Here is a 22,267-nt window from a genome sequence, read left to right on the forward strand (position 1 = left end):
CATCACATTGTAACTGTAGTAAATCACCTTTATACTCCAGCAGTAGATCCAGTGCCAGCCGAGCTGAAGTAGCCAGTAATTCATGTTGCAACAGGACAAAATTTGCTTGCAGCTTAGTTACAGTATCGGCAACACAAACATTTACTACCAATTAAATAGAAAGAGTGTCTGTGTGTTTGCGTGGACTTGCATATCTTACATTGTGTCCCCACGATGTGATGAAAACAACCTATTTTGACCTTGTGGGGATATTTTTTCCGGTACCCGCAGGGGGTAATTCAGTGTTCTAAAAACTCTGACTGCAATCAAAGAAGTTGCAATGCCAAATGTTGCATTTTGTTTGGTTATTTGTGGTTAAGGTTAGGGCTGGGTAGCTGTTGAGGATGTCATAGTTGGGAGTAGGGTTGTGCCCATAGAAATGGAGAAGTGCCCATAAAGATAGAGGTGCTGTGCTGTGACGCATGCAGGCTTAGGTTCTTGCTTGCAGTCCCAGTCACAGCAAATCAACCGGGGGTGGGTTGGAGTGCTGATTATGGAGTTGGGAGACTCTGCATATCCTATAATGTATCACTGGACCTCCCCATACTGAAAAATAACAAAATGCTGTGTCCTGTATCAATCCAAGAAAATGCTAAAATCTGTCTCCCCCCCCCCAATTCTGGTTCTAATTAAAATGTGGGCTGAGTTATTGACGTACAGGCTGGGCTATACTGGTGAACAAGCACCAGGCAGACGATTAACTGTTTTAACTAGTAATTAAGTAAACTACGTAAACTTCTGCCTGTGTCAGAATCCAAACGCTGCGATGTAGCAAATAACGCTTCTCATATTCCATCTGAGTGTTGTGGGTGTGGGTCTGTCCTGACTCTATTACTCTTTATCTATACAGGCGTTGAAAAAACCGTCGATGGGCAACTTTTTCTCACGCGTCTGGTGGTACCGGTTCTTCCAGTACTTGGAGGAGAACGTACGTGGCATCGTGCCCCGAAAGTACCATCTGCCCATCGCCTGGCACCAGCTGCCGTGGAGCCACGTGAAGTACAGCAGACTGGAAACGCAATGACTGTCGCTCGGGACTGTTGTGCTCCATCCCTCCCTACCCCCCCCCAGTTGGGAATGGACTGGAAGAAATTGCCAGAAGTGCTACAATCTTACCACAAGAATATGCCCTAATGTAGAGTTTTTTCCAGCTATGTGCTTGGGAACCCCCAGGCAGTCCAGCTCCAGAAGGGAGAGAAGATGTGGACAGTCTGGGGATCCCTGAGGTCCGCTTTGGGAAACACCACGCCGATGCACCTCTTATCCCTCTGTTTTTTTTTTCTTTTTCTTTAAAACCCTCACCTTTTAAAATCTGCCAGCACTGTGACTTTCTCTTTCCCTCCCCTAAACATTAGTTTTTGGATCAAATCTGAGTACATTCAGCACTACGTTTAATCGATGTTTTTGTTATTTTAATCATTAGCAGGTGCTTCATAGTAGACCTTTGCTTCCTGTTTTTTTTTTAATTTTTTTATTTTTTTTATTTTCTTCTCCAAGTCTACAGAGAATCATCATAGGCCCGTTCGCTGAGCCTAAAGCCATTTACCCGCATTTGAAGGTCTACTATTTACACAGTGAAGTTAAGGAGATAATGTCAACCAGTCTGAAAGTGTTATTGCATAGTTTTTTTTTTTTTCCTGTTAAAAATGATTAGCATTTTTGTAACTTCTCTAAATGTGGCAAGAGATGCAAAAATTTTTCTAAATATCTCACAGGTTTATTTTTCAAACTAATGTTGTTAAAATAAACTTTTAGATTTTTACATTTGAAACGAAGCTGACAAATCTAAAGTGGTATTTAATGTTTTCTAGTGCCTTTCCTGTTGGTTGTACAGTCTGCTGATATATTTATGTTTGTGACAATGTAAAGTGGTACATAATTGTCTTCGTTCAATCCGTAGAAAGGGTGCCTCTTAAGGCCATGACCCAAAGCTGTTTGTTTTTGTGACTTTTTTCCTTTTCATTTTATTTTTCAGAAGTTGTAATTGGAGGATGACAACCCCAAAATCGGTCTAATTGTCTGAATGTAAAATCGATTTTAGCCTTAGAAATGTCTCTCCAAGGTAATTGAGTTCACAGGAACCATCGCGGGTTCTGACAAACATTTTTATGCATTTACTTTACAGGCATTGAAGGATACAATGTAACACTCCCCGGGAGGGTATAGTTTTGTTCTGTCTATACCATGTTTGTTCTGTCTATACCAAATAGCTGTATGGCTTGGGCTCGCTCCACATGAGGGTTTAAGCTCTGCACAACAGAAAGACCGTAACCGACCACGTCGCCGCTCGGAGTCGTCCGCACGGTGTCCCGCCTCGTCTCTGGCACCTGCACATATGCCAAAAAGAATGTGATCCCCATCACCTCTCCAGCCTATACCTCAGAACTCTTGTACACCATTATGCCATCTGACGAGACAAGCTGCTATTAGTGATGTCACACTTGGTGGTGGGGGAGGGGGGGTGGGGATGGGATGTGGGTGGATCTTGTAGGAAATAAATGGATAAACCTTAGCATAAGCTACGATATCTGACTGAAGCTCATGTTTATTTGGGTTATCTTAGTAGTGTCCTTTTGTAATTTTCTATTTCGATCCTCTGAGATGTGGCATTTACAGGCTGTGTGTTTTAATGAAATCCTAGCCTAGGCTTTTATATATTTTTAGATTGTCTATAATTTTACACTAAAACGTTCAACTTTTTTTTTTTTTTTTTTTTTTTCTTTTAAACATCTGTAAGCTTAGAATAAATGGGACGTTTGGGACAATGTAGAACAGCTAAATTTAAGGCGTACCTTTTACTGTGTGAGTGAAAAGTACTTGTGATGCTGTCTGGATGCCCGGTCATCTTGCATCCTTGGTGTTCTGCTCCAGGAGTACTCACAGTATTGTTTATTACTCTGTCCCATTCAGTATCAGAACAAATCACTGTAAATAATTGCTCCACCTGCAGTATATATATATATGTAGTTAATATATTACTACAGTGTTTCACAGGGACTTCAACTCTCTCGTTGTCTGCTGGGCCTATAATGTTTTTTTTTTTTTCTTTATTTTAAGACATTTGTTATGTTTTTAACGATAAACAGTTTTGTTCGACAGTATTTTTAGCGTTCGTTGAGCTGCGGCTTCCGTCTGCAGAATCGCACAACGCAAAACAGATGGCGCACTCATTGAAGTCGCCCCACACCATTAAGAATTCTTAAGAAATTCCAGGAATCCTGACCCCGGTTTTGCATCCCAGCTCGACGGCCAAGCTGATCGGAATACCGCGACTGACTCCCTGCCGGTTCTTCGTCTGCGGATGCACGTGGGGTATATGCTGCCCGAATTTTTGACCGGTCAGAAGTGCCACCGCACTCCTGTGTCATTGCTGAAGAGCGTTGAGTGTGTGAAGTCTGTTTTTCTGCAGCTTGTACAGTAGGGACCACTACAATCTGAAGTGTCTTCTGAGTACTGTAGTCACATTAGCTCTGTCTGGGTCTTTCGCTTGGATATGTATCCACTATCCTGTTTACCAAATTGCTGATCACTTTCAGTAGCTGACAGTTTCCATGGGCTACGGGAGCTAAACCCACCAGGAGGGGAAAATCAAATATTTGCTCAGAATTTAATCTTTGTCAGTCTGTCATTCTGCATTTTTTTTTCTTTGCTCTTTCGTCATTGAAAGTGCTCTTGTGTGGTGAGATGGCGATCGAGAGGCCTGCGTTGTCGGGTCTGTTCAAAGTGTAGCAAAATCAGTCTATCGCCAAACGGAATATATGAATCGCAGATGTACACACAGTGGTAGCCAAAACACAAGATGAAGACAATAAAGGACATTTCAAATCGAATCCGAGTGTGCACTTCTCTTGAAATGACATTGCATTTTCTAACAGATGAAATACGTCTCATTTTAAAATACAGTGTAACTTGCATTTGCTTTTTGGTTAATTTTTTTTTCTTCTGTATATCCAGGCATTTTTTTTTTTTTTTTTAAATTTTGAACAGCTGTTTGTGCTATTGAGAGGTAAATTGTACATTGTCTGTTTTCTCCGTTTAATGACTTGATACAATGTGGCAAAGGAATGATACCAAGAATGATCAAACATTTCACAGCTGAAAATAATTTATAATAAACAGAGAAAAATATTTTTCCTGCATCATTGTTCCATATTAAGTGAATGACGTGCACTACCAACTGTTTGAGAATTATGGGATTAATTGGATAATATGCTTTAAAAATGATTGGGCTTTGAAACGTGATTATATACTAGGAATTGCATTCTCTACAGGGTCAGAATATTTCTTCATGTCCGTGACCAAATGTGCCTCAAAAGATTATGATGTGACCTTTGATACAAACGCAGCTTAAATGTCTTTCTGAGAGATTTAATTATTTATCTTTCCATTTATGTTCTTGCTTACGGTGATTTAACCGAGCCGTTGTCTGGCACAGGAGAAGCCGGGAAGGACAAAGATCATAAAATAGCACATGGTTATCTCTGTGCCCCCTTGGGCTGTATAAATGTTTTTAGCGTTCTGGGCTGACTCTGCGTGTGTTCTGCTGGATGTATTAATTTTATCTGGAGAAGTGTGTTGGAACTTGCTGCTAGTAGCGAGAACGCTTTCCGTCGTTAAGGTATGGGTTGTGTTTTACGTATTTCTGGCTGTTATCGCCGACTGTCAATGGAGCATGAGCAAAGTGTCGGATGTGCCTCATAAGAAGCGACACAAGATCGCGTCTTAAACTTTGTGATGTCGGAGAAGCAAACCAAGCACTTGTTAGTTCTGTATCGAGCTGCTCTTTTTGTTTACAGAGTGAAATCAGGACTAAAAATGCTCTTATTTCCATATTGCTCTTATAGCTGACATGCGGTCAAACCATGGTTGGGGAAAGGAATTTGGGAAGGATCCTGTGTTGTTTTTGGGGGGAGGGAAGCGGCTCTGAGCTTCAGGTGGGAGTCTGGGTGCTTTGTTCCTTTAGGGTCATGGGTCGTAAGAAAGCATGCAGTCGTCTGACCTCTGTGGAAGTGCTGCTCATCTGCCTCTTCGTACTAATGACTGGGGTCTCTGTCAGCCTCGTCGTCGTTTTGGCTGTGAAACTGACCTCCGACACACGTAAGTCGTCTTGATGTCTGATTACGCTGCATATAATCCAAAGAAAAATTTGAATGTAAAGTTCAAAGTCATACTAAGGGAATATCGTGCTTTTGGAAAGTGCAAATGAGCAATACAGGCGGCAATTTTAAGTTCGCTATGGCTGATTTTATTTGGAAAAATAACTTGGCTGCCATTCCAAGACCAGCGAGAAGGGTCTCGTCATGTGACCCACAAGGGGATCTTCTGTTTGATGCTCAGCTGTGGAAGACTTGAAGCCTATTCCTACGCCCACCTGGAAGCCTATTGAGAATTCGTTTGTCATCGGTGTTGGCAGAGCAGATTGTACGGGACCCGTTGGGGAGGTTCCGCTGGTGAGAGATGATAACCCTGACGTTCTGTCTGCTGGTGATTTTTTATTTATTTATTTTTTATCGGTGTGGATTTTTTAAATTGGCAATGAATTGCACGGAAGTTCCTTGGAGCCTGACCAGGATGTTATCCCGAATAACAGGTTAGGGTTATGTAATATATGGAGGCGATCAAGTCACCTGTAGCTGTCTGTCACATGTCTCAGATGGGCTACGCCAACTTGGACCAGACTGCTGGAGGAATCCACACTCGCCTGTTCAGCCGAGCCTTTATTGTGGGCGACGGGAGCAGGCGGGTGGTGTTTGTGAGCGCGGACATAGGGATGGTCTCTCAGAGGCTGCGGCTGGAGGTAACTAGACAAGCTCCGCCTTTCACGCTAGACTGCCTTGGCTATTACCTTCTGTGAAGGATTCTTCTTGAGGCCAAAAGAACACCTTCACGGGGAATGCATCATAAACGCTTATATCAGCATGCATGATGTAATCAACGCATAGCTATCTCCAGATGCCAAGGACAGAACAGATCCACCATGAACACTTCATCTGTGTTTGCATGTAATATATCCTATCAACCGTTCTCTTTCGCTGGATTAGGTACTGAAGGAGCTCACGGCCAAATATGGTGACCTTTACAGACAGGATAACGTGGTCCTGAGTGGGACACATACGCACTCTGGCCCGGCTGGGTACTTCCAGTACACATTGTTCATGATTACCAGCAAAGGCTATATAAAGCCCTCTATCGAAGCCCTCGTCAACGGCATTGTGAAGGTAGTCAAACACCCCCTCCCCACCGCCAATCTGTCCATCTGTCTTTTTTATGTTAGTGTCCTTTTGAACAAGAACCTACTTAAATGGGATTAAAGGAAAGTAATACTAGGTAGTACTGTATTCAGGTTGCATCAGTCATACATATAGATATAGAGAGATCTATAGATGTATATTGATATACAGATTCAGATATATAGAGCTGTCCTGCTGTTGTTTTTTCTATTTGCCAAATTTGTAATTGAGGACAATGACAAAAGAGGTGCATGGGGATTGGCAGTTTTGAAACCGCTGTGATTAAGTTCCTGGTTCCTGCACAGAGCATCGACAGGGCTCACCGAAACATGAAGCCTGGGAGAATCTTCATGAACAAAGGGGAAATCCAAGGGAGTAACCTGAATAGAAGTCCACAGGCATACCTGAATAACCCTGCAGAGGAGCGTGGCAGGTGTGACAGCACGACCCCTCACATGTCGCATAAAGGCCATATTTTACAGTGGTAACACTACATGGGCAAAAGTATTGGGATACCTAGTCATTACACCCACAGGAACTTTTATGGCATCCTCTTCTAAATGCACACCAAGACATCTTGGACAATTCTGTGCTTTCAACTTTGTGGGAACAGTTTGGGGAAGGCCCTTTTCTGTTCCAGCACGTCCAACATTAGTGCCTGACCTCACAAATGCTCTTCTGCATGGATGGGCAGAACTTCCCACAGACACACTCCAGAACCTTGTAGAAAGTCTTCCCAGAAGAGTGCAAGCTGTTATAGCTGCAAAGGGGGGACCAGCTCTATATTGACACCTATGGATTTAGAATGGGATATCATAGAAGTTCCTGCAGGTATAATGGCCAGGTGCCCTAATACTTTTGTCCATATAGTGTATTTTTTCCCAATAATTTTAGATCAATGCATAGTGCAGTGTTGTACCCCTGAGAGGTAGAATCAAGAATCTAAAATGGGGTCTAATTATGGATATAAAATTTTGAACAAAGCAGAACTGCTTGAACAGAGGTCTGCAAGAGACCATCTCACAACTGCTTACTACTAATAATCAGCATCTGCACTTGTGGGCTTGGCGATGCATTCACTAATTCACCCGTCCTTCAGGTATAAATCCAACACTGACAACCAGATTGTTGTTCTGAAGTTTACAGATATGGATGGGGATGGACTGGGAGCTCTCAGGTAGTAAAACAAATCAGTTTTATTTTTCTCAACCTTCTAATGGCTGCATTTATCAGTAGAAAAATGTTAACACTGCCTGCGTTTATTTTCCTTCATTGAGACACTCCCGCCTATCATTTTTTTTGTATCGCTTGATTTCACTCCAAAAATAAATCTGATTGGTTTAATTTCTCTCTGCCTCTAGCTGGTTTGCTGTTCATTCTGTCAGTATGAACTTAACCAATCGGATGGTGAGTTCGGACAACCTGGGGTACGCCTCCTACCTGTTTGAGCAAGAGAAAAATCCTAATTCCCTACCTGGAGAGGTGAGTTCTTTTTAATCCAACGTATTCATGTGACTCATCGATATTGTATCCAAAAAAACCCCAAGTTCTCTGCTTAGTAGCTGAGTGCGAACAAAACAGTAACACGTCATGGTTTAAAATCCATTAATTTCTGTCCTATAAATGGCACAGCAGCTGATTTATTGCTATATATCTACAATTTCTCAAAGTAATTAAAAGTTGATTATGGGTTTTTCTTGTTTCAATGAAATTAGCTGAAGAATGGCTATATTGCATGATGGTCTCTAGCTGTAGGAACACCAGACTGAACTGTGTTTGTTGTCAGATACTCCTTTTTGGCTACTCTTGTTTTTAACAGGGGCCTTTTGTGGCAGCCTTCTCCTCTAGCAATGAGGGAGACGTTACTCCAAACACCAAAGGTCCTTACTGTGTCAACACGGGAGAGTCATGTGACTATCTCAACAGTTCCTGTCCTGTTGGTGGAGTACGTGGGGCATCAATGCCATGTTTCCACGAAAGTCTTGGTTTGAAACTATGTGACAAAATAAAGGACAAGTAGTACACTGATTGCGGATGATATATCGGGTATTAATTTATACTATAGTGGCCAGGGCTGTAGGTTTGTCAGAATTCTTCTAAGCTCAGGTTGGTCTTCTTCAAAAGGCCTTAAGTCTTCATATATGAACGGTGGTTAAGCATGTGAATATTTGCAAGTTTTGATGTAGGTGTTTCTGCATGCACTGTGATGCATTGAGGTCCCGTCTAGGCTACTTCAGTCCTTTATTACCTAAGCTTCCAGTTGTTTTAAATTTAAAGATATTTTTATTACTTTATTTCATGAAATCTGCCTCTAGATCTTTCATTCATTGTCATTCAATGTCAAGATCAAGGATCTAATATCAAATTTCACAGACTAAGATGTGCGTCGCCCTGGGTCCAGGAAAGGACATGTTTGAAAGCACAAGGATTGTTGGAGAAAGCATGTACAATAAGGCAAAGGTAGGTAGTATTATCCCAGAAGGGGGTGGAGCCCAGACTTGATGATATAGAATTAATAGGTGATCCCTAGCTGGCATGCTGGCAATGTAGCTGTGATGATTGGTTGACTGTAATGAGCTCGTTTGCATATTTATCAACAATCCCTTTCAATATTTCCTTCAGGAACTGTACAGGAACATGCAACAGGAATTGCACGGGACTGTCTATGGGGCCCATCAGTGGGTTAATATGTCAGATGTTATGGTTCAGATCAACACCACGCACACCGTGAGTCCCGAACCCAAAGATGTTTCTCAGTGCTTCGGCAACTGAAGATGATGTAAAACTGCAAGAACACAGAAATGGTCAAATATGCATATTGAGAAACACCACCAATTACTGAAGTCTTGTAGAACTCTTGAGCAAAAGTTAGTTGTGAACCGATTACCTATATCACAGTGAATTAGCATTCAGCTGAATAAATTAGTGCATTTGTAGATGTCTTATATACATGTCTTTGAAATAATGTCTGCTAACTTATTAATAATAATATTATTTGACTGTTGACCTTCCTGTACTAGGCCGGGCATTATCCATGACATTGCCGTTGCTGTTGCATAGCCTTCCCTATTCTTTGCTGTTGAGCTCCAGTCTAATTTCGAACATCGGTTGGGTGTTGCAGCTGTTCCTGTTTATTTTCATTGAATGGAATGTTTTTGTTTTTCAAAAACATAAGGACCACTTCTTTTTGGCGGGAAAAGAGTAACATTTAGGCAATTAAAACGAAGGCCCTGCTTGGAATTTTTCGTAGAGTCGCATCTGCTTCTTGTCTCTAGCAGAGGCGGACATTTCAGGTCCAGAAAGTAAAATTTTGTTTCAGCCAACCAGTTGAGTACTCTGTGACTGTTTATGCTCAACTGGGTGGTTGAAACAAAATCCTGGTTTGGATTGTTACTTTCTGGGCCTGAAATGTCCGCCTCTGGTCTCCAGTGCATTAACATTCTGTCATGCTGTGTGATGCTTCTCCTCAGGGTAGAACCTGCAAACCTGCTCTGGGGTACAGCTTCGCAGGTGGGACCATCGATGGAGGTGGTGACCTCAATTTCACGCAGGGTAAGCAGTCTTGAAACCCACTGCGGGGGCTCACGGATCCAGAAAATTGCAGCGGGCAAAGTTTGCGTGTCTCGTTAAGGGATGTTGGAGGGGGATCCGTTCTGGGACGGCATCCGAGACGCGCTGCTGGGAGAGCCGTCGAATGAGACGCGGAAATGCCACAGTCCCAAACCCATCCTCTTCAACACTGGAGAGGTGAAGTCCTGTCGATATGCCCATGTATAATGAGCACTCTTGCTTTCTCCTGTCCTATTAAGAGCACATATCGCATTATAAAGCATTCCCTCGGATAAGTTCTCCTACCTTGCCCATTAATCTTGGACGGCAACCTTACAAACTGTGACATTGTGGATGCAGCATGTGATCTACCAGCTTACACAGACCTGCACGGAGGACTGGCTCTCTGACGGACTCGGATTATCACCATAATTTACACCTTGCTTTTATTAAAGCATGTTTTCCTTGTACCGTATAATGTTAGCATGCCTGGCGGGGTTGGGCTGCCAGTTGACCTTAGAAGCCCCATAGGTTATTCTTTCTCCTTACTCTGGAGCTTTTGGTTCCTCTCCTCCATTGTCTTTTGGCATTGTTTCTTTCCCTATTCCCTGTTATGCACCATTTTGAACGAATGATGTGGTAATGGATTGCCACACTATCTTGTCAAGTGCTTTGGGGTGACTGCATTGTGAAAGATGCTATACGGAACTGAATTTAATTTCGAGCCTCTGCCATTTACTGTGATGATAAAAGTGGCTCTATGACCTGTATCCAGATGTCGAAGCCTCTTCCATGGCACCCCGATATCGTGGACGTCCAGATCATCACCATCGGCTCCCTTGCTATCGTGGCCGTACCTGGAGAAATGACGTGAGCTTCGCCAAGACTGCAGACTGTCATACTGTTGAATGGAGGCTTGAGTTCAGTTTTTATGGATTTTCATGGATAGTCACCCCTAAGCAGTCCTGATGTTTTATCACCACATATTAAAAAAATGATGTATAACAAATCGACGTTTTTTTGAGATTGTCTAGCTAGATAAACAATCTTATTATGACAAAAATAAATTTATGATGCGCTTCTAGGACAATGTCAGGAAGAAGGATCAGGGAGGCAGTGAAGCAGGTGAGGATTATCGATTCCACCAGAACTCGGCATCTTATTAGGTTTTGTCAGAAAGGTCGAGATACTTCTACTTGGTCTCCTACGTCGATAAACCAGAGCCATGTGCGATCTGCCTAGGAAATGGAGAAGAGCTCCACTTTTGCCGATGCAGAGGTTGTGATCGCTGGACTGTCGAATGTCTATACGCACTACATAACCACCTACGAGGAATATCAGGTACGACCATAAACTGTTGACTCGAGCAAAAAAAAAAAAAAAACAGTTTATGGTAGAGTGTGCATGTTGTTCATTCAGATATTGCGGATATCATGCTTCTTTCGAGATTAGATGCAAACCACTTTATGTTGTGTTTGTGGCAGATCCAGCGATACGAGGGGGCGTCCACCATTTATGGCCCTCATACTCTCTCAGCTTATATTCAGTGTTACAGAGGTCTGGCCAAGGCCATCGCTGAGGTAGGGCCTGGCGGGAAGCCCAGATGCCGCACTACCCAGCTCACTTCTCTCTCAGTAGACCAATCAGCAAGCCTGTTGCATTCACATCACGATGTAATGTGTGATGATCACCAGGTCTTTAGGTGACGGGTGAAACATTTGTCTGTATGCTGGTTTTCAGTACTATGTGCACATGTACTATACTATATGTACATGTACTATACTATATGTACATTTACTATACTATATGTACATTTACTGCCAACTATTTCATAAGCAGATTAGTAGTGTGTCTAAAATATTAATGAGACCCGAATTGTGGTGCCCAAAAGCTAGTAATTTGTATAAAGTAAATGTCCGTTTGGTACTGAAGGCGTCCAGACAAATGTTTCATCGAAAGCCCTGGTGATTATTACACATGTGCCATTTAATTTGCGCATGCAAGGTATGTATGGCGGCACAAATGGCAGATAATTTTGATGATGATCACCGGAACACACAATGTGTCAGCACGTGGAGCCCTGCTGAGTATGTGTATGTAGCCTTGGATCGGACTTGTTGGTCTAACGCGTCCCACATATGCTCGACACATTCCTGCCCGTCAATATGACGCAGCAGGACATGGGATTCATTTGTCCAGACGACCTTCTTTCATTGTTCCAAGGTCTACTTCTGACGCTCACGTGGCCATCGTAGGTGCTGTGGACGGTGGACAGGGGTCAGTATGGGCACTCTGACTGGCCTGCAGCTACATAGCTTCCACAAGACACAGTGTGCTGTGTGCTGTGACTCATCACCCCCATGATTATCATCAAAATCTTCGGCCGTCGCCCACACCTTGACAAGCACCTCTTTTTTTATACTGGATAGTCGGTATACGTGGGAGTGGTTATAATGTTTTGGCTCATCGGTGTGTATTGTCTTACTATACATTGGCATCCAGAGTTAGAATATGAACTTAACTGAGAAATGCTTGTGGTTCTTTGGTAGGGTAAGGTTGGTGAGCTGCCTAGGGGTCCTGAGCCCCCATTCTTTGCAGAGAACCAGCTCATCTCCCTGTTACCCGGTGTCCGTGTGGACAAAGCGCCCCCCAACACCACGTTCGGGGATGTCTTGGAGCAGGTTCTGCCGAACTACGGACGGGTACGCGCAATCAGGAGTGTAGCAAAAATTTCTGGGCCCCCTAAAAATGTCCCCTTGAGCCTAGCTGTGCAATGTAACGTATAATATACATATTCAGGGGCCTTAATGAATGCGGGGCCCCTTGAATCTGCCAGGGGTTTCCATGCCTCTTCTGCACCGCTGACTGTCATACAAGGGCATGGGCTTATTCTCCTGATGTCCTTCTTGATGTACCTCTGGGTTGAGCGTTTCTAGCGATTTTTCCCACCCTTCCAGGGGGAGGTTGCGTCTGTGACGTTTGTCAGCGGAAATCCCCGGAACTCAGGAGACATGGTGAGGAACTGCAGCCTCGAGCTTCTCGCCTTTTCAGGATTCGGTTTGGCCCGCCTGCATGTCTGGACAGGGGCTTCTTGACTCATCACATGATGTCATTTCAGAGGGAGAAGACTTTTGTCACCGTGGAGAAGTATGACAACAAAACGCAGGTGTGGGAAATAGTCCATACAGATGCCTCCTGGGAGACAAGGTACCGTAGAGGTTTCATGTCGCCGTTTTGTAGATGCTTCCTGATCACCATGCAGGAATAACGTAACAGCAATTCTATTCATATAATTTTCTCTTAACAAAAGTTTCCGTTCCCAGGTGGTGTGTTTATACAGCCTAATTCACCACAGGGAAATTTACTTATCTAACGCCTCTTTGTCCTGCTGTTATCTTCCTAAGTCCTTCTGACGATAAAAATACTGCTGAGTCAAGTCCAGTCATTATCGTTCTGCAGTTAAACCCTTAAGATGAAGTCGCACTTGCATGCGTGGACTTGCATATATCTCAGTTAGATAAAGACGCCAGGGAACGCAAGATGTTCGCACTTTTGTCCGAAGGCTTCGACTAATCTGTTTATCAGTCGGAGCGTGTTTTAAAAGCTTTCTGGCCCAGAGTGGTAGAAGCCAGAGGAGAGAAGAGGAAGCAGGACGTTTCTGAGGTTCAGTTGTTGTTTTGAGTTATAGACTCATCCGCTTGTGGGCTGGGTGAGGGGGGGGGGGTTAATGGGCTGATGTCTTAGTGGTAATGGTCCAGTTATGAGGCTGCACCACCTACTGCTGGCAGTAATGAGGTCACCCGCCCTTTGATCAGAGTTGGCGTTAACACAGTCAGTGGTTTTGGGGGTTGCGGTGGAGGGGAGGGGAGGTCAATAGCGCCACTGCCTTGTTTGTTTGCGCTCTGGCGGATCCGCGTAAAGTGTGCCCTCCCCATGCAGGTTTCACTGGGCGAAGGGCAAAAATCAGCTGAGCAACGCCACTGTGGAGTGGCACATTCCACCTGCCGCTCTGCCCGGATCCTACCGAATCCGCCATTTCGGCCATTTTAAGACGTCTGTAGGCCTGAAGCCTGTTGTAAAGCCCTATGAAGGAACGTCAGATCTGTTCGAGGTCTCCTAGAAGTCGTCGTCTTGAAAGCACTCTTTAGGTAAAAACATGTACATTAGTTACGTCGTTTTGCATCTTGTAATTCTGATTAAAAATAATGGAATGTGAAAGGTACCCCGGTCCATTTTCTTTTTGCTTGCTAGACACACTCGGTACGGTGAGGGGAACAAACGGGAGTTACTCTAGAGTTTAAGATATTCAAAATTCCATTCATCATTGAAGCAGCCGGGGTAGGCAATCCGGATCCTGGATTTCCGGATCCTGGATTGCCGGTATCCAGGAGGTCATTCATCCTACCTGGTCTTTGATGAGACACACCTTATCTCAGGCAGATAGTAACCCATCAAGGTATCACATCCTATGACTGGGCAATACCTAGTTTGTTATATATAATGCATATTATCTATCTATACATCTTCCAAGGACTTATCCGGTATAAGGTCACAATAAGTCATACAGTTGAAGAAATCCTTGAAAGTAATTATTAATGCACTGCTGTCTACTTTTTGCATTTATTTTTTATTTATTATTGTAAGAATCTCATTAAAATAAATTGAGAACAGACACACACATTTGCATAATAATACATTTATTGACTTTCCAGAGAGCGATTACCTGACAACGTAGCTATTTCCCATGCGGAACCATACCATTTACAACACAGTGATGTACTTTCTTATTAATCCAGTTTTGATTAATTCAATCTATTTAATGGCTTTTCTCATTTTTGAATAATGATTGAGTCATTGAGTTTCAAATATCCAAAACAACAGAACGCTATACAAATATTGTTGTATTTCTGGTAAAAAAGAAGAAGTTCTAAGTGCTACACACACTTTAATACTGTCAGAAACAGCCCAGGCCTTTTTATAGTTAGTGTTACAGAGAAAATGGTTGTCGTGCCTCTGTATGAATTTTGCGTTTAACTGCGCTTGTTTAGGACTGGAACTCTGAGTATTTCGTTAAAAGACGACATGAGAGCTAATAAATATCACACTAGCCACTAGTCAGGAGGTCTTTCTCAGAAATCATGGATGCGTCCGGCTGCCTACATCGTCGCATTTTCCTAACACCTCGAAGACCAGCCTTTCAACGCACAACAAAACTTCACAGCTTATTGCATGGTTCCTTATATCTCTGCACTGGGATACCGGCCAAAAGAAAACACATTTCTGTGTGTCCACAAATACTGAGAAATAGCATAAGCGCCGAAATAAATGTCATTGGTTGAGGGGAGGCACCTCATTCAGATTCCGAGAGTCTCTGTAAATGAACAGGTTACGAATTCTAAAATCGAAATGGTAAATCTGCCTCTCAGTTTCCTTCAAGGAATGCACACTCGCGTTAAGAGGGAGATACTTCTCGTGTAATTGCTACGGTAGTTAAGACTTCTGCTAGTTCTGTAGTTTAAGCAATTTAAATAGGGGTTCAGGGGGTTACTATCTAGGAGAAGAGTAAAACAAGATATAACAAAATTAAAATAAAGGAAAAAAAAAAATAGAGGTTAAGGGATATTTTTTTGTAAACATCTTTTGCATGCAACCCCATTCCTGAGAGACATCAAAGGCTGACAAGGCTCTCCGGTAAAAGAGATTAAATGCATATTCCAGATGATTAGCTATCACTTAACGTAGAATATCAATAGTACTGAACAAAACAACTTCTATGTTCTAGTCTAAATATATCACAGATAAAACCACGGATGTGTGGGGATGTGGACTAGTCTTCAGAAAACCCCATAGCCATCGCCACGCGTGCCTATGGTGAACGCCGGGTAGCCCTCATAGGTGGCATACGCGGTCAGATCCTGCCCAAGGGTGACGGCTTGTTTGAGTTGAGAGGCGGCCACTGAGGCAGCGGTGCCAGCTATTGTGTAGCCTGCAGAGGAACATGGAGAGCATGCGTAAGAGAGGCCAAGCCGTTTTACCATTGTGACATCACTGCGTTTCTTTACGAATGGAAATAACCGTAATAATAATAATAACAATAAACACGAGGGAAAACCATTTTGAGGGTCAAGTGCTACCAAGCTATAACGGATTTTGTCATTTTTCTGAAGCTATCAGTTGAGAAAAAAATTGACGTGTTTGCAGAACAAAATCATTACGGTAACTCGTTAGTGTTCGCCTAGCAGCACCTGACTTGATGCTCACCACAGTAAGCATAACTCCTAGAATTCCTTGAGTGTCTCCACGCTATGAAGTGATGGTATACGAAACATCCAGAATTGATGTCATGTTGCGGTATTTTCAGCTTGATATTGCATATATGAGAAGACGACCCAAACCTGTTGCCTGCATGGTTGCATGCCTAAGAAATAAGAATCTTCTCAAATGAGCGAGTAATTTACCCAAAAGGGCGAGAACAAAAAACTGGCTAGTAAAATTTGTTAAAATTGTATTTTTTTTTTTACTAAACTAGCCTAGCTGGCTCGTAGCAGAAAATTCTTAAGTTCCACCTCTGCAAATGAGCCGCTGCATAATTTCAGATTTTAATTTCTCAGGGGCAGTGGACACTGTCCAGGTGGATTCAGGGCTCCTACATGTGCAGGGGCCCCGTAAAGGGGAGAACGTTTCGGACGATTCCATTAGCGGGGGTCCTAGGAATTAGGAACGTTATCAGGAAGTAGGAGAAAATGGCAGCCATACGGACCTTCACATACCTGGGAATGCGGCGGCCGCGACAGCAACGGAAGCATCCGGGGTCTCAGCCTGCAGTCCCAGGATCTGCATAGCGTTCTCGGCGGCGTAGACCTTGGCCTCGTCCACAGCCTCGCACAGCTTAGCTGGTGTAAACGGATGGCTACGGGAAGCCAGAGGATCGCATGTGAATGACGTGCTTAATACAAGCTTAGATTAATGTTTACCAAATGTGACACCCCCCGCCCACCACACACACACACACACACACACACACTTTACATCTTTTTCAGTTATATCTACTTGGAAAACAGGCCTCGCATCCCACTGATCGAGCCTGGCAGGCTCGAGCACATTGCCTACAGTTACATCCAGATAAACACTGCATCACTTTCACTGGGCTGTCAAAGCTTAAACTCTTCCGACAGGCACAAAGACAGACAGGCAAAGCTAATTTGTACTTCGAGCCCTTGCCTGTTGCAGGTGAGATGATGCTGTTGCATGTTGGCTACTTGCAGAAAGTTCAGCTGGGAGACGTGCAAATTAAAAGTGACCATCGTGACAACCACACCCGAGGCTCCCCACATTGTTCTACCCCTTTCCTGAAGCACCGATAATTTATTGCATATTTATTGTTTCACTTCCAAGATTTGTAAGTCTTTTGTCTTGCACTGTCTTGTCTCTTATATACTCCTGTTGTCTCCTCATGCGCTGTTCATGAAAGAATTTTGCACTGTTCCTCGGAACACACAATAATAAATATTAAAACTTAAATTAATTAACTTAAAACCTCTTTCTGCTGCTGTAAAATGCAAAATCACTACAGAAGATGACATAGTATCAAACTCAGGCAGCTACATGCGAACGTCAGCAGAACCTAATCAGTTTCTTTCACAATCCACCCATAAATATTTTGTGTAGCTTCTTATCATGTGCAGGGTTGGGGGGGGGGGGGGGGGGCAGGAGACAGGGGTCTCCCAGGACGTGTGATTTCACAACACGCATAATGATGAATTTGGGGCCTGCTGGGGACGAAGGCGCGGGTCTTGTTTTTTAACATGATCTTGGCCACGTCGCATGTCGGTACGTGGTTCTAGCAGATAAACACCAGGCGCTCGATGGAAGCGAATTTTGGCCGGAACACGGCCGATGCCGCTGCCAGCTGAGGCTTCCCGGCTGCCTCAAATTCCCACCTCCTACTCCTCACTGACAGAAATACTTCACGGGGCTTGAGAATTACTCCGGAATAAATCCACACGTACACAAGGGTAAGATCTGACTGCCTCCTATAATCGATTATAAATACAAACTTAGTAGCTTTGAGTAAGAGAATCCGCTTAATGAAGTGCGAGCAGGGTCAGCTGAGAAATCCCGCCTTTTATGGAGAGGAAAGCGGAGCTTGCAACACCGAGCATTCGAGCTTACATGTTGGGGGTACTGTGTGGCCAGCGCCGGGATGGTGACCTTGTACAGGAACAACTGCCTCTGGTCCGGCCCGATAGCTGAGTGGAGCTGGTAAACAGGTTGGCCCCAGTTATTTTTTTGGCATATATCTTCCAGGATCTGCAAAAAGTTGCGTTTAACATTGTGACACACCTTTATGGTCTCTATCTGTGTGTGAATGACTCACCCCTGTCCCTTGCTGCATATTCACTTGCTCTATTCAAAGCTGTATGCCTTCCAGCCATCACACTATCACCCATGTTGACTGCATGACAGTGCTGTTATCACCTTCATCCAAGTACCACAGTTGTTTTCTATGTAATCTATTGTTAATCACGATCATTATCTCACAGTAATGCTATAGCTCTGTCGCTGCCTTTCTCATGTGCGATAATCATCTCGTGTAATATTCCTCATTCTTTAATGCTGTGTTTTTATATTTGACCATTGCTACATGCTATTTATTTGTTTTTCTTAAAATGGTCTTTTATTGAGGTTTCTACAGGACGACCCACATCATCTTGTTGTACTTGTACAGTGACAATAGAGATGTCTTGATCTCTTCTGAATAGGAAGGTATTCATGCAGCTCACTTCCTGGCTATAGCATACAAAGGTGTCCTAAGTGTGTATGTGTGTGTGTGTGTGTGCTGGCGTGTGTTTCTGCATTTTCCTGCCAAGGGTCCAGACCCAGAACCACATCCAGGTTATTACCTGGGGGGCGTGTTTGATGCCCTGGGGTTTCAGGGTCACGGGGTTCATGGGGGTGAGCTCCATGCCAGGCAGGAGGTCATACAGCTTGTCGTCGGGGCGTTTGTCCGCCTTTAGCGGGTAGGCGGCACAGCCGCGGCCCACCCCTGCATAGGCTAGGTATCCCCTTCCACCCAGGCCCCGCACTCCAGCGGCCCCTACAGGTACATTCATGTAAATGTCTAGGAATGCAAGAAGGCAGTAAATCAAATCAAATCACCGGAAATCAAGGCTTCAATCACCTTCACATATTCCAGTCCTGCACAGTCCAGGCATTTCCAACTGGATATTACCGAACAATCAAGGGCAGCTTTAAGGTAGGAGATGGATCACTGTGATTGGTTTCTTCAAATTGAAGTCATGATTACGCTGATTTGTTTTGGTCCCAAAAACGTTTTCAATTGGATTCCCCATTTTGGTGTACTATGCAGGTGTGGAAGTCACCATAAGATACAAAGCACTCTCATCTTTACTAAACTACGTATCACTGTGTTTTTTCCAATCTAATTAATAATAAAAAATGCAAAACTGATTCAAGGCTGCATACAATCTAATTGCTAACCGCGATGGCATCTCGTTAAGTAGATGCCGAATGAGGAACTGGCCTCATCGCTGAAGTACAGCGTAAACATGACATTTACATCAGCGGCATCAGCCTTATATTCTAATTAGGGCGACAAATTACATGTCGAGCACCTCGAAACATTCATATTTTTTAAAATAGCTTTGGGATTGGGATGCATCGTTATGATAGATGTTAGACACTCTGAAAGAAGTATGTGTGCGTTTAAGACAAAACGTGGGGTGTAATATCAAATGAAAGCAGCACTCGGACATCTGAAAATGTTTACGAGTCAGTTATACATGCAGGATGGCATTCCATGAAGCAGGATTTCTCAGTTAGCTGGGTTAAGCTAGAAGACATGGCTGTCCTAAACTCTTATTGGGCGATCATTACTTCCGGCTTAAGTTAACCCAGATATCTGAGAAATCCTGCTTCGTGGAACCAATCCCCCTGGTTTGCTAACTATTTAATGTGAGGGTGTATTTCAATGCAGAAGGAGGACGGGTCCAATACACAGATGGTGAATCGTGATTAATTCATCAGAGTGGGGTCTAGACGGTGTCCGAGCGGATTCAAAGCTCCTACATGTGTAGGGCTACCCTGAGGGGGGGGGGAGTTAAGATGATCCTGAGGGCCCATGTGCTGCGTGAAGGGATTAAACACCGAGCGGTGAATGCTAACCGTAAACCGGCAGCTGCCTGGAAGTGATGAGCAGCGCCACCTGCTGGTAAGCCATGTGACTAAGTGTCCGCGGGATGGGGGACCCACCTCTGACGGAGGGGCCGCGTACCAGGCTCCGGCCGCCAACGTGGCCTTTGGCGCTTGGGAAGCGGAACTGGTTAGGGATAGCGGCGTATGCCGGCGGGGCGTAGAAGACGGGCGCTCCCAGGTAGGCGGCAGAGGGATCGTACACCTGCCCCAGCGTGTAGGAATACTCCCCTGGCAGAAGGGCGGCGACGCGTCCTCCTGTGCCCCGAGTGTAACGGACATAGCTGTCCTTATCAACGGGCTTAGCCAAGGTCACCTCGATAGGGGAGCCGTCCAGCACCTTTAGAAAATGCCATCCGAATAAATACAACAGAGCTTATCATGTGTCTGATGTCAGATGTTACTTACTTCAAGGCTGAGAAAGAGCTGCTTGGCCAGGGTCATTACCAGGCCCTGCCAAAACCTGACCATTCCGCTATGTTTCCGTTATCTTTCACGTCTACAGCTGCTGTGCGCTATTTTATAACTAAAGGCACGCATCACTATACACCACATTCATTAGATTTTGTATATGCATATATGTATAGTCAGAGTTGGGTAATTCAGGGTCAGAGAGTAAAAGTCCAGACCGGGATTTTGTTTCAACCAACCAGTTGAGCATAAAGAGTCACAGTCACTGAGTACTCAACTGGTTGGTTGAAACAAAATCCCGGTCTGGACTTTTACTCTCTGGCCCTGAATTACCCAACTCTGCGTACAGTATACATTTATTTGGCATAGTCATTATACTTAATATAATATATAACTTTATACTTACACATTCATCTAATTATCATTCTTACTGCCACATATTTATTCCTATTCCTGTATATAAGTATACATTTTCATTGTACATTTCATGTGTATTTTTATATTTCTCTCTATCACTTCTGGTATCAATTCCATTTACTTGCATTTTACCATACCTGAAGCTCTATTCTATTCTATTCTATTCTATTCTATTAGGGCACTAATGTATAGTAGATCAATAGATTAACTTGGTGAAGTTTGATCAAAAAATAACAGAATCACTGTTGTATGAATGAAGTGTGACTGTGATTACCTTTCCGTTCAAAGCATTCATGGCGTTTACTGCATCCTCTCTCTGGGTGAAATGGACAAAAGCATAGTCCCTAATTTTCTTCACTCTCTCCACAGTCCCTGCAAGCAAAGTGGCCTTTCATACCCTTGACACATTTAAGCAGAAAGGACAGCAGAGCATTATGGGATTGGAGAACATTTGTCCTCGAATACTTCTTGCCATGCAAATTGTAAATATCGCTTTTTTTTCCCCCTTAAAATTCTCATTACCTCAACTGTAAACTTTACAATTTACAGCCAGTATAATTCCGAAAAGGTTTACTTTAATTCTGATTTGCTTTTATAATAATCATATGATTGTTGTAAATATATAACCTAAAACCAAAAACATGTAATATATGCACACACACGAGTTATTTAAAGCCTACTGACCTGGCTTAACGCTGTTAAACTCTTTCTCAATGGTTTCCTCTGTGGTGGCCAACATCAGGTTCCTCACATAGAGGATCTTCACTGTGGCCATGGTGTCCTCATCTACCTCCACCTCTGGCTCCGCCCAGTCCACCGCGATGGTGTGCCCCCAAAGCTGTATCCGCCCTGCACCATGGAGCATGTCATTGGTACCAGACAGTCAGAATGGAAAACTGTGATTCAGCCATGGAGAAACGCAGCGATGAATCATGTCTGCCGCCGAACTGGGCCCCTCTCACAGCTCATCTAACGATAATGCATAAGATCTTCAGCTGGATCAGCTGAGTCTTTTAAGAAAGCTGCTACTTCATGAACATCTGAGCTAAATGACATTTGTTGATATTTCCTGTTTGTGCCGTCATGGAGTGTGGAACGCCTCTAAATAAGGACAGGCATGAGGGTGCTGGGGTGGGTGGGGGGAGAGATTTAAAGTCATGCCCACCGAAAAACCCAGATATATCCAGAGGTAGGTAGTTCAGGTCCAGAAAGGCAAAATCCAGACCACGATTTAGTTTCACCCAGCCAGCTGAGTACTCTGTGACTGTGACGCTTTGTACTCAGCTGGTTGGTTGAAGCAAAATCTTGGTCTGGACTTTCACTCCCTGGACCTGAATTAGCCAAAAAAAAAACACTGATATAATTTGGTCTTATTAATCAAGTTTTACGGGTTTGCATTAAATTATTTG

The 22,267-nt window shown here is 43.7% G+C and overlaps 3 protein-coding genes across 15 annotated transcripts in view; 2 read left to right on the top strand and 1 right to left on the bottom strand.

The window, feature by feature from the left end:
- sgms1b (sphingomyelin synthase 1b) overlaps positions 1–2,501 on the top strand; it is a 36,471-nt gene extending 33,970 nt beyond the window's left edge. For all 9 annotated transcript variants that reach the window (XM_048987506.1, XM_048987498.1, XM_048987499.1 and 6 more), the window contains one exon: positions 890–2,501. In XM_048987506.1, coding sequence (XP_048843463.1) covers positions 890–1,063 — 174 coding nt within the window. In that variant the 3' untranslated portion in view covers positions 1,064–2,501. The remainder of the gene's footprint in view (positions 1–889) is intronic.
- The window catches only part of a1cf (apobec1 complementation factor), a 196,629-nt gene that overhangs the window by 169,319 nt on the left and 5,043 nt on the right, over positions 1–22,267 (bottom strand). Inside the window, exons 6-12 of one of the 4 annotated variants that reach the window (XM_048987492.1) lie at positions 21,543–21,707; positions 21,133–21,230; positions 20,091–20,370; positions 18,722–18,939; positions 17,974–18,128; positions 16,589–16,728; positions 14,499–15,804 (exon numbers count right to left, since the gene is read on the bottom strand). In XM_048987492.1, coding sequence (XP_048843449.1) covers positions 15,653–15,804; positions 16,589–16,728; positions 17,974–18,128; positions 18,722–18,939; positions 20,091–20,370; positions 21,133–21,230; positions 21,543–21,707 — 1,208 coding nt within the window. In that variant the 3' untranslated portion in view covers positions 14,499–15,652. Of the gene's footprint in view, positions 1–14,498; positions 15,805–16,588; positions 16,729–17,973; positions 18,129–18,721; positions 18,940–20,090; positions 20,371–21,132; positions 21,231–21,542; positions 21,708–22,267 lie in introns of those variants that run through there. The other 3 variants (XM_048987489.1, XM_048987490.1, XM_048987488.1) reach the window with 3 other exon arrangements.
- asah2 (N-acylsphingosine amidohydrolase 2) lies at positions 2,507–14,036 on the top strand. Of its 2 annotated transcripts, XM_048987482.1 has the most exons (21): positions 2,507–4,657; positions 5,003–5,136; positions 5,377–5,489; positions 5,693–5,836; positions 6,081–6,257; positions 6,575–6,702; positions 7,369–7,446; positions 7,631–7,751; positions 8,089–8,214; positions 8,643–8,729; positions 8,892–8,996; positions 9,740–9,821; positions 9,901–10,016; positions 10,594–10,688; positions 10,904–10,943; positions 11,061–11,159; positions 11,303–11,398; positions 12,368–12,520; positions 12,776–12,832; positions 12,937–13,025; positions 13,758–14,036. In XM_048987482.1, the coding sequence occupies exons 2-21, from the start codon at positions 5,007–5,009 to the stop codon at positions 13,936–13,938; spliced, it is 2,217 nt and encodes a 738-aa protein (XP_048843439.1). In that variant the 5' UTR covers positions 2,507–4,657; positions 5,003–5,006; the 3' UTR covers positions 13,939–14,036. The 2 variants fall into 2 exon arrangements, with proteins under 2 accessions (XP_048843439.1, XP_048843438.1); XM_048987481.1 differs by having other exon boundaries at positions 2,507–5,136.

Source organism: Brienomyrus brachyistius, chromosome 20 (assembly GCF_023856365.1).
Source record: "Brienomyrus brachyistius isolate T26 chromosome 20, BBRACH_0.4, whole genome shotgun sequence".
Classification (NCBI taxonomy): Eukaryota; Metazoa; Chordata; class Actinopteri; order Osteoglossiformes; family Mormyridae; genus Brienomyrus; species Brienomyrus brachyistius.

What these genes read in the sequence shown, in the direction of transcription:
- asah2 (XM_048987481.1), top strand. Translation starts at nt 4,902, where the DNA reads ATGGTTGGGGAAAGGAATTTGGGAAGGATCCTGTGTTGTTTTTGGGGG. An exon ending in CCGTTGGGGAGGTTCCGCTG is followed by an intron (nt 5,490 to 5,692) that starts GTGAGAGATGAT and finishes CACATGTCTCAG; the next exon opens with ATGGGCTACGCCAACTTGGA. An exon ending in TGACCTCAATTTCACGCAGG is followed by an intron (nt 9,822 to 9,900) that starts GTAAGCAGTCTT and finishes TGTCTCGTTAAG; the next exon opens with GGATGTTGGAGGGGGATCCG.